General features: G+C 25.3%; 1 protein-coding gene across 1 annotated transcript; it reads right to left on the bottom strand.

Moving 5' to 3' along the window:
- Positions 1–3,924: 3,924 nt before the first annotated feature.
- Positions 3,925–6,484, bottom strand: LOC113867619. Its single transcript, XM_027503018.1, has 2 exons — positions 5,858–6,484; positions 3,925–4,257 (listed from the first exon to the last, which is right to left on the bottom strand). The coding sequence occupies exons 1-2, from the start codon at positions 6,482–6,484 to the stop codon at positions 3,925–3,927; spliced, it is 960 nt and encodes a 319-aa protein (XP_027358819.1).
- Positions 6,485–12,545: the final 6,061 nt, after the last annotated feature.

Genomic DNA, 12,545 nt, shown 5'->3' with positions numbered 1-12,545 from the left:
GTGATAGTTTCCTATTCTTGCACTAAAATATATAAAAATGTCTAAAAATTAAATATGAAAAATGTTTTATCGCATAACTTAATTCTATTTTGTTAGAATTTGTTTTTTTATCTTTTAATATTAGTTATCATATTTCTTCATTTGTCTTACCATAATTTTTTTTTGTAATTAGTTAAAATTATAAATAAAATTAATGTTGTAAAATTTTTTTAATATCTTAACATGTTACTTTCTCTGATTCTTTTTGTAAGACACATTGTAGTTCCAATGATTTTTTTGACACAGTTTCTATAAAGTATATATTATCTTTTTTCTCATTCGCTCTGAATAAATAAAATTAGTGAAAATTTTAATTAAAATTAATAATAATATATTTTAATGGTATGTCCGTTTCTATGATATTAAGTAAGGATAAAATTATCATGTTATAATATTTTTAAATTTTAAAAATTTAATAAGTTTTAACTACTTTTATTAATTTATTTAATTTAGTTAAACATAAATAATAAAAAAATCAAAGAGATTATAATATATTTACTATTTTTTAATATCTTTTTTTCCTATATACATTAAACATCATAATTTTAACATGTTGAAATTGACCGTCACATGTTTAAGTTTTGAAATTTTTAAAAATTATTTTTTGTTTCAAGTATTTATATTTTTTAATTTTAACATTAAATCTTAAATTTAAATTATAAAAATCATTTATTATTTTTTAATATTGATTTATTTGATGATAGAGTGATAATAAGAGTAAAGAAGAAGAAAATGATAATATAAATTTATAATAATACTAAAATAATAATTATTATGATAATAACAATTATGATAGTTCAAACAACTATATTAATAGTAGCAATAATAATAATTTGATAATAATAATAATAGTAACATTAACGATAACTATGATAAAAATGATAACAATGAATATAACATTAATGAATAGTGTGGTAGTGATAGTAACCATTATTATAATCGTAACGGTTAATTATAATAATAATAATTGTTATGTAATTATAATGTCAATTGACTGTTGATATGGTAATGATAATGATGACTATAATAGTAATAATGAACAATAGTTTTTATAATAAATAATGATTAAACTATTTATTTTATAACTAAAAGTTAAAATAAAAAACTTTATTTAGTTTTAAAATTGAATTAAAAATGCTTTAAATTTAAATTAAACTATATTAACTTTAGTTTAGTTAAGCTGTTTTGTTTTAAAATTTATATTTAAAAACAAAAAAAAAATTGAACTGATAACCACCCTTTGTTTAGTACTATTACAAATGAAGGAGTTAACTGTATTTTAAGATATGTTTAGAATAATTTATAAAAATAATTTATAATTCTTATAAACTTTTTTTAATCTATTATAGCAATTTTTTATGTATAAATTATTAAAATAAATTTTTTAATTTATTGGAATAAGTTTTATGATGAAACTTATGTCATAAATTTTTATATAAAAAATATGAAATAAATATTTAATTAAATTATTTATTCAAAAGCACACATAATCTTTCATAGTATAATAATAAAAATTATATATAAACATTAAGAGAATACAAATTAAAGAATGTTGAAGGTGAGGTTAATAGATTCAAATTATTTTCAAGTGAATTTCAGCGAATATAAATTCGCTTGACGCTTGAATGAATTGCTATTGATTTTATCAAAAATTAAATTCAATTGCATCTCCTTCACTTCAAATCCTACACTCTTCTCTCCATGTTGATTGCTACGTTGTGTTGTGTTTTCCATCTCGTTAACAGTTCATCCTTCGATTCATTATTTGCTGAGTCTTTCCAACTCGGAACAATTTGACCAAACGAAGTTGTTTGAGATTGCATATGGGTAGGGAGAAAATGAGGTATCAAGACTGAACCCAAAGTTGGCACCACAAAGAAAGCAATAGTAGAATTTAGAGTTTCTTGCACAAGATTCAATCAGGAATTATAGAGAAGAAGATGAAACAGAGTTTATGATCTGAGAAGGAACTGAGACCTATGAAATGGAGTTTATGTTCTCGTAAGCATAATTGCTTAAGTAAATTTTTTGAGATTTTTTATAGTATTTTTATAACTTTGCTTAAGTAAAAATGGGATGGATTATATAAAAAATATATATTGGACAAAGTATATTTATATTTATGTATGTTATGCATGTTGAATATTTTATAATATATATATATATATATATATATATATATATATATATATGGGGCGATATCTTCTTACATCAATATAAGTCTAAAAACTCTTATACTCAATTTAAGTTTTTTATTTAACTTAAATCTAATGATTATAATTTATTGCTTCATTGACTATTAGATTTAAGTTAAATGAAAGACTTAAATTAGATGTGTAAGAGTTTTTAAACTTACAACGGTGTAAGAAGATCCTTTTCCTGTATAATTATAATTTATTATTTTACTGGCCGTTAGATTTAAGTTAAATGAAAGGCTTAAGTTGAGTGTAAAATTTTTTAAACTTACACTAAAAAAATCCTTCTTCGTATATATATATGCGATTATATTTTAACTATATGTACATCATAGATAGTGAGTATCAATTATTTAATACTAGAAAATTATTACCCAATAAATAACATAATATTTTATATGAGTAAATAAGTAATTAATTATATTCTTCTTCCTTTTTTATTGCAGTAGGTATATCTGCGTTGTTTGTCATTATTGAAGTTTCCATTTAAGCTAAAATATATTACAAAAATAATCAACTATATATCAGGTTTAGTTGTGCCTAGGAGTATAGTAATTAGGAATTTGGTATAAGAACAACCATTTGTTTTACACATACATATCTAATTTAAAAACATACAATTCATAATGAGTTTTGTCATTAGTATATACTTCTTGCAAAAGATGTACAAAATTCCTAATTAAAAGTTATAGAGAGAATCACCAATATGGGTTACATCTCAAATGGCAAAATTCAGTAGAAACTTAAAAGAAAAACCTTAAAAATTTACATGTTTTTGGTTGGTCTTGTTGCCCTATGGTGTGAATGGTTGATTAGTTGCCTCACTCGCAGCTGCAGGTTCAATTCAGCAAGTGAGCAAATCCACTGCTATTGGAGCATTCAACTGCTAATAGAAGTGTGACCTCCTTGGTGTCATTGGGCTGGCATGTGATTTTTTTCAGATAGAAATTGTTAGGAGAAAAAAACACGAGCAAGGGTAAAAATCAACTTTCACAATATAAGAAAAATAAAGTTCAAAGTGGTACAGATAAAGATGGTAAATACAAATTTTATAAAATGAAATCAAGATTTGAGAGGCATTATCACTTTATCAGTTGTTAGAACATCCATTTTTTGTTTAATTCTTTCTAGTTTCTTAGTTTAGCATGAATTATGCAAGTTAAAAACCATAAGATAACTTATCAGTATACCACCCATCAAATCCTAATGTTGCAGTCTATCATGTTTCAGATCAAAGAAAATCCTTAATAAGAGGGTAGTCTAACATGTTATGTTTATAAATATTTATTTTAATTTTTATAACATTTGCTGTGAAGAAAATTAACACATATCTAATCCAACAAATTGAAAATAACTTCAAATACATTAAAATTCAAAATACTATCAATCTATTCAACAAATTTTAAAGATCTACTGACTGTATTAATAATTTAGAAACTTTATATAAAATAAATTATTAATTTAAAATATTACAAATAATAAATATTAATTTTTGTATAGAAGATAAACTTATTTTCTTATAAAATGTGGGCAATCCAAGCCTATGGAAGTTGGCTAGGCTCAAACCCACTTGTGATGCCGGGTTAAATGAACTGGGTTAAAAAAATTAAATTTATTTGAATCTTAAATTTAAAAGTCTAAAACCTCAATTTTGATGAATATATTCAGGTCAGTCTATGAACTAATATAGCTATTTTGCTAAGGTTATAAAAGATAGAAATGAAAAAAGTTCACCTTTAAATGAAGATGGAACCACAACCACATGCATGTCACTGTTGTTAGGAGGTAGCTGCAAATGAAGGGGATAAAGTTTTGCAGTGAATGGATTGCGGCAACACACAAGAATATCATCAAGTCCTGTTTCTTCTTTCAATTTATCCTTCAACTCACTCACACAACTTCCCTTGAATGTAAAGAATGCCCCTTTGTTTCCATCGTCAACTTCACCATTTTCATTACCCACATCATAAAATATAATTCTTCCTTCTTTTACCGGTGATTGAGACTCTTCTATATCTTCCGGCTGCATATGAGGAACAAAAATGGCCATTTTAATTGATAAAAATAAAGATATTTTCAATTTCTACTATAACTATGAAATCCAAGTACAAATTTCACTTGGCGTGGATGAACAGGGAATTGATTAATCACTAGATTCATCACATTATTGTTCTTTCTATTTTTCAACTTTTCAAGTTTGTAAAGTTTATTTTTTATTTTTTGTTTCTTTACATGTGTGTGAAGGAAGAACTTTTCCATTGTTCCTCTACTTTATTAGAAGAATTAATTATATTATTCTTACATTTTTTTTTTCGTACAAACTTCTAATCTATCTTGAAAATCATCTTAATTTTCTTGTGAACAGGAATAATATGATATATTGGTAAAAAAATAAAATAAAATTCAACATGTAAAATTTATAAATATGAAATTTTATAGTTTCAACAGGGGTTTTTAAGTGAGGCATTTTGGAAGTTAAAACACTTGACATCAGCAATGTTAGAAAACTTAATTGCGTGAAATACACAAAATGACATGCACCAAATAAATAGAAAAACTATCTATATTCATATTTTAAAATAGTCCAACATTGTTAACGACGAATCTTCGCACGCAGTAATATGGTAATATGAATCTTTGGCTTCTATAGTACCATCATATTTTTTTTCCTTCAAAACTACAAAACAATACTATCTTATTGCATAATAGTTTTTATTAATAATCATGGGTTTTCTTTTTTTTTTTTATGTTACAAGTTTATCATATTCCAATGCAATTTAGCATGTGAAAAATTTAAGAAATTGACTGGCTAGAAAAATATGAATTGCATAACATAATATGCAAGATAGAAAAAGTAGTTTTAAAAATAACTGCGTATAGTTATTAATGACATGTACTCAACTAATATAAGTTAATTAAAATAACAAGCATATTTATCTCTCCTTCAATTGAAAAACACATTACTAAAAAAATTATCTTTAAAAGTGTAACATTCTTTCATTCAATTGTTAGTTTCTTTTTTGACATTTTATTTTATTATTGGAGTAAAAAGGAAAGAGTTATACAAAGAAGACATACCAATTAGTGACAAGTGATTTTCTCTATCATATTGCTTTGGAAACAATACACTTACTTAATCTCAATCGATAATTGAGTACCAATGTTAGTGCATTCACTAGATTAAAAAGTTAGGAGCCCTCCTTTATTCTTAAAAATTAATTTCTCATTAAAATTCCTAGGAACCGATGGTTAAATTTTTAGGACATAAATCAATTGCAGTTAAAAAAAAACTGCATTGGGGATACAATTCAATCCATTGGTTTATAATTTTTAAATCTCATATGTTATGTCAAAGAAAAGTGTAAATGGATAATATTCTCTGCAAAATATTTTTTTTTAAAAATATTGTTTGTACCACTAAAATGGGATACTTCTAATAATTAAATCTCATATTTATATTTGAAGTGTATCTTTTATATGCATGTATATATATAAAAAAAAGATAATAAAAGAAAACATGTGAAAGGTAATACTACTAATAATTAAATCACATACATATACAGTGTCGAATTTTAATGATTTAAATAACGAAATTTTTTAATCCAATTTTTCGTTTGACGAACCTCTGACGATGTGGGAGACCTCAGATCTATCTTAATAAGGGAATCCATGTCCGAATTTAATGGAGATGAAGTAGAAGGAGAAGGAGAAGGAGAAAGATCTTTTGGTGTTGGATTCATAGAACGATTGGGTGGTGTAATTGGCGTAGGTCTTGGTCTTGGTTTAGGAGCTAGGGCTTTTGGTTGAAGCTCCACAATATCCACATCCCACAAAACCCAATTAGCTGTTGAAGTTCGATGTGGAACATCATGGGTGATGGTGTTCCTCCAAGGTGGCAACCCTCCATTACCTCGTAAATATTGCCCATACCTTGTCCTCAGCCTCACTTGAACCCCTTCTCTTATGGGTTCCCACTCCACAGAAGAATCTAACCTTTTAGGCAATGTTTGTATCACTTTTTTGCCTGTGCCTCTCAGTATGAATGGCATATTCGAGGCTGTTAAGTATTTCCCATAACAACTCTTCAACCTTATTACATTTGCATTCTCCACAATCTCCACCGTCCATTTAGCATTCTTGTAGCACCCATTACGATCTTGGAACACGGTTTCTTGATCATCATCAGCCAACATGTATTTATCATGGTGGCTTCTCAAGCGCACCACTTTCGCCTTTTGGAAGAATTCCATTCTACTTTGAATACAAATGGGGTTGATGGTGAGCAAAAGAAGGGAGAAAGTGGGGCAAAAGTTGGAGACAATAAGGAGAGAGAGAGAGAGAGAGACAGAGGTGAAGATAGTATTAATTAAGATGGAAAAACAAGGTTAAGATGGAATGTGTGTTTGTATTATGTGCAAATTACGCGTAATAGAACCACACATCTAATTAGAGTAATAGGGGTTGGCAATTACGGAGGAATTTTCTAAAATGGTGCAAAAGTTGTTGCAAGAAGTTCACCTCTTTATGCATAATTAGGATCTAGTTTGTTGAATGCTGATTATCATTCAGAAGAAATAAACTAAAATCAGATGAGCATGTGGAGAAACTACTGATTGGTATATGGTGATTCAGGATATATTTAACAAGGAATTAAATTTTATGTATCATATATAGTTAAACTTTTTGGTCATATTTGACTGGAGGATATTAATATTATTTAAACTGTTAGATTTATTTTATTATTATTATTTACTTATTTTATACCAACTTATAATGCATGACTTATCTCTACAACATAATTTCATAATTTGAAATTAATTAGGAGAGTAAAAATAAGTCAAACTAGTTTATTAATAAAATGACGATTTCTTAATTTTCTATCTTTGTTACATTAAGCCCACGACGTTTTAATTGATTTTTCAAATGGATTTTCTCTTACTTTGTAAAATTACTAGGGTAAATTTTTTTTATTAAGCAATTTATATGTCGTTGATGTTGAATGACATAAAACTATCTTTATGACTTAAATTAGAGCTAAACATAAGAATCCCCATCAAACTTTAATCTTATCCGAATTTTATTGTACAATTGTATATACATGTATTGCAACTTTAAGTAATAAGAGCTTGATTTATTTTCGACATAATATCTTCTAGTTTCTTAAAATTAGCACTAACGTAAGTATTCACGTTTATTTCTAACATGCATTCTAAACAAAAAGGTGCATTATGCACCGAATAGTTATAACTATAGATTTTATGTGTAATTAAATTAACGGATGAGAAAAAAGAGGAGAAGTACTTGGTCAACCAATAAAAATAGTAAGACTGGTCAATATTAAAGAAAGCTAATCAAGAAGATAATTAATATTTCGTCCTAGATAATTAAGACAGGTCCAGGCGACAATCCTCATCCCTTTTCTTTCCCTAATGGGTAATGATGGAGATACAAAAAACAATAAGAATCAAATTGGGTTGAAGAAAAAAAAAAAAAAACCCAAATTCATAGGGATTAAGAAGATTGGTTAGCATTAGACAAGGCTGATTAAGAAAGATAATTTCCCTCTTCATACTGTAAGAAGAGTCACCACTTCCAAGCTTGGGTTAGAGACTTGGGAGTTAGGACTTTTGGTGTAGGCATGCTACATATAATAAATTAAAAGGATTGTCTTTCTTTTACTAAACTTTTGATATATGACATGTTTTTACTATAATGTTTCCCATACTTTTATTGTGAAAAAAGGCATAACATATCAATGCTTTCGATATATGTGGATTCACCACGCCATAACTCCCCATATGTATGATGATTAATTTCTATTTACAAAGTTAAGTGCAAGCTCTACTTCAAAAAGAAAAGGGTCTAGTTCCCACTACTCATCTAAATCATCTAGTTCAAGATCCTTATCTAATGATCTTCTTCTAATAAAGCACTGCAATAGCTTAATCTCACAAATGTTTAAATTATGCTTTAATTTGTCCTTTCTCCTCTCCAAAGCAAGTGTCTGAGGAAACTTCGTATTTCAATTCCAATATTACTTGGAATCTTGGGTCATAAAAGAGCATGACCAGGCAAAAAGAAGGAAATATCCCCCACTCATACTGTATAAAGCCTTAACAATTACTCACTCCCATTATGGTTTTGGATTGAAAACTATAAATACAATAATGCTTTAACCAAAGATGCAAAAAGTCATGCACTACCTTGTGCGATTAAGGTAAATAAGTTTTCCACACTTAATCAACAAGTTTCTCAAATATGTGCTAAAAAATGTCTCCAAAATACGAACAAGTTATTATATATCATGTATAAATTAGAGGTCTATAATAAAAATCTACCTAGCATGCAAAATATTCTCCATGGAATTGCAATTGGGAGAGGGAGAAATCGATCACCCCATTATATGTTCTTATTGCCTGCCCTAATAGTCCTTTCTAGAAGCGTCACTAATTGCCCAATTGACAACGATGCCAAGCATATAAGCACCTAATGAAGAACAATATTCTAAACTAAGGATTTCAGGTCCAAAGCCACTAACCAAAAACCGAAAATCCCAACTCAAAATTGGAAGTTATCATCACTTCATTAGAAAACTACCATATCTTATAGAATTGGTACATATAGAATTCAACCTCCTAATACCAAGAGATAATTGAAAAGAAAAACTTTGCCCATTAATTATGAAAATCAATTCTAAATAAATTTTAATTAGATGAAGTATTCCATAAGTAACAACTTGCTTCTAAAAATAAAGGGTTTAAGCTGCTCTAATATAAATTTCTACCATTCTTGTTATGTTTTTAGTGTCAACTTAAGACATTTAAGTGTATTTATTCATTTGATCTTTTCATACTTTTTATAATGAAAGACAGTCAAATCTTAAACTCTTAACAACACTGAATCATAAAATATCAAGGGCATGAAGTTTGAAATTTTATCTAAAAATAATTTAAAAAAAGGGATAAAATATATAGATAATATATCGCATATCATGTAGTTTTTGCTTTTGACACAAGAGATTACATTTAATGCTCGTTTCTTTTGCTTTGTAGTGTATTTCATATTATTAGTTTTTTTTATGAGGATAAAAACTGAAGTACAGTTGTTTAAATAGTTTTGTTATTCTTTTTTAAATAAAATTAAATTTTTACCTTTATAAAATTTTTAAAAATAATATTGTTACAAATTATCGAGATAAAATTTTAATTTTAATTAAAAATTAACATAAAAATATTAACACAATTATAATTAAATTTTATCTTTTAATCAAGCAGCCAAGTTTTTCCTACAAAATTTTTAAAGAGAAAATGAAATGACATAATTTGAATATAATAACTGGATGGCTACACTCATTTTTTAGAATCAATTAATCAATTGTTTGTTTTTCTGGTATTTTGACAAATCAGTTTGTATACTTTTTATTATCGTTTTATAGAATTAATTAATAATTAATGTGTTTGATAAGAGATAGTCAATACATAAAATATTATTATAATATGTAAAATTTAATTTTTTTTTTATGAAACTTGATATATTAATATTTTTAAAATTTTATGTAAAGTTGTAAATATTAAGGAAAAAAACGAAAGAAGTAATTAAGAAGGTGGGAGAATGGTTTCTATAATGGGCTCCACGTTCGGAGCTCATTAAAGTTTGTGTGTAAAATTTGGAATCGGTCACCAAATTTTGGAAGCTGAAGATACGTTCGTGGATTCATCGTTCATAGATATCAACGTCTCTATCTGCCAACGCTATCGTAAACAAAACAAAATACTGATCAGGATTATTTGCATCGAGTTCTTAATAATTATATTTTAATGTATAATATATCTTTAAAATAAAAATTAATATTAAGTTTAAAATTATATATTTATAGGTATTTAATAGGTAACTTGATAAAATAATATTTATAAATGATTATTAAATAAAGTCAAATTAATATACCTTTAAAATATAAATTCACAATTTAATTATATTTTTATTCCTTATGAAAATAACATACTTTAAATTTAGTTTTTTAAAAATTATTAACATTTAGTTTTAATATTTAAAATAATAATAATAATTAAGTAACATCCTAGCTCTATTTATTAAAAACATATAAAAATAGTAAAACATCTTATATTAATAACTATAAAAACTTTTAAATAATAATTTATAAAAAAATTTAACAAAATTATCTACAAACAACCAAGCAAATAAAATGCTCCATATTTTAAATCAGAATCCCATTTTTCAAAAACTATTATGAGCTAAATGCTGCAAATTCCTACTTGGGAGCATAATATCAAATTAGATGTGTTGGAAGATGAGTGGTATCATTCAACTATAAATTAACATGCTCCCATTCCAATAAATAAAATCACATGTTCTCAAAGGTTCACAACTCATAGGATATTGGGGCATCAAACTGAATGTTTCTAAATTAAATTAAGCTCCTTATTAACTGTAACTCCATTTTTCCTGATACGAAAATTTTCTCCAACTATATGTACTCCGTAACGATTATTTAATTATAAAATTTAATCTATAATGAGAACTTTGTCAAATAAATGTTTGAAGAGAGAAAAAGATAAATTTTGTTTTTCAAATAGATCTAAAATTGATATAAATTTAATATATTAACTATGCATTTATCATTGTAATTGATATATATGTTTTAATTTAAAATTAAAAAGTATGTTATCTTCTTCTTTTCAAAAGTTTCTTCTAAAACATACTCTTAAGTTTGTTTAAGAAAAAAAAAAGAACAAAAGAATTTTTAAAAGAAAAAAAATTATAAATATTTTATAACCCTTTTAATCTCACGTTTTTAAATTACACAGTTTTAAATTGAAATTTTTTTACTTATACACTAGGAAATATATCCGTCCGTTATACGGGTTTGTTTTATTTTTATTAAATTAATTTATTTTACTTATATAATCTTTAATTTGTTACTAATTTACTAATGTCTCAACAACTTTATTTTCCATAACCATCTAATTCACCTAAAATATAATTCTATCAAGTAAACAAATATGTATTATTTCTTATGTATGGCCCATTTTAACTAAAATCGAGTTGATTGAGTCTGACTAATTAAATTTGTATTTTTAAATATAAAAAATGTGTACTCTATAATCTTTAATAGTTATCAAGTTTAATTAAAAATTATCAAATTTACATAAAAAAACTTAAATTATATTTAAATAATAAATTATTCATAAAATTATGTTTACAAAAATAATAAATTTTCAAATACAAATAAAAATATTAAGTGTAAATATTATATGACATTCTTTTAAAGTACTTCAAATTCATCGAATTATATAAAAAAAAAAAGATTTAATATTTAATTAACAAATAATCAAATTTATTATTTTAAAAATTAATCATTTAAGTTGAGTTCAATTTGACCCAAATTACTTGGGATGATTATTCAACTAATATTTTTTATTTAATTTAGATTAAATTATATATAATATAGAAAGATATTCTAGTATTAATATAAGTTTATATATTCTTATATTTAATTTAAACTTTTTATTTAACTTATATCAAACTTAAAAATTATAACTCATTTAAAATAAATTAAATAAAAAGTTTAGATTAAGTGTAAAATTTTTAAATTTATACTAATATAAAAATATCTTATCTCATATATATTATAATCGATTATTGTACGAATTAATTAGTAGATGATGTTCGAATTTTAGTGAAAAAAAACATTGATTAATTCAGAGGGATTTTATAATCTGATATTAATATAAATTAGAAGCATTGATAAGGCACTGCGCCTTATTATTGGCAACATATATAAACTGTTTGATTTTAGTTTCCACGTTCAACACGGAATTCTTTTCCCTTAAAACGACTTTATGAAATGCATATAATTAGTAGGGTTGGCAATAATAGACTTTTTTTATTCAACTTCACTGTTTTTTAATATCTGAATTTTATTAATTATAATATAAATGCTTCACGTTGCCAAGTCAAGTCGTTTCTTAGATAAGTGTTAAAGTTTAGGTCACTGCTTCCTCAAATTGTAATTTTGAAATATTACTATAATCTTTTATTATGATTTGTATAACTATTTTAAATCGATTATATTTATTATATGAATGCGGGTTAAGCACGTTACATCGTTGGGTACTTTTTGAGTATATAAGCGTACGGTGTTATATAAGAGCATCTTCGACGACTCTATTACAAGTTTATCAAATAATTTCCTTTAGTATAAAACCTTTCATAAAATTTCATTTTATAAAATTTAGTATATACTTTTTATTTAATGATTTAATCGATTCGGTTATATAAATAGTTTACAAT

This window comes from Abrus precatorius, unplaced genomic scaffold, assembly GCF_003935025.1.
Source record: "Abrus precatorius isolate BTA unplaced genomic scaffold, Abrus_2018 Scaffold5, whole genome shotgun sequence".
NCBI classification, from domain to species: domain Eukaryota; kingdom Viridiplantae; phylum Streptophyta; class Magnoliopsida; order Fabales; family Fabaceae; genus Abrus; species Abrus precatorius.
This window is presented reverse-complemented; position numbering and strand designations above follow the sequence as displayed.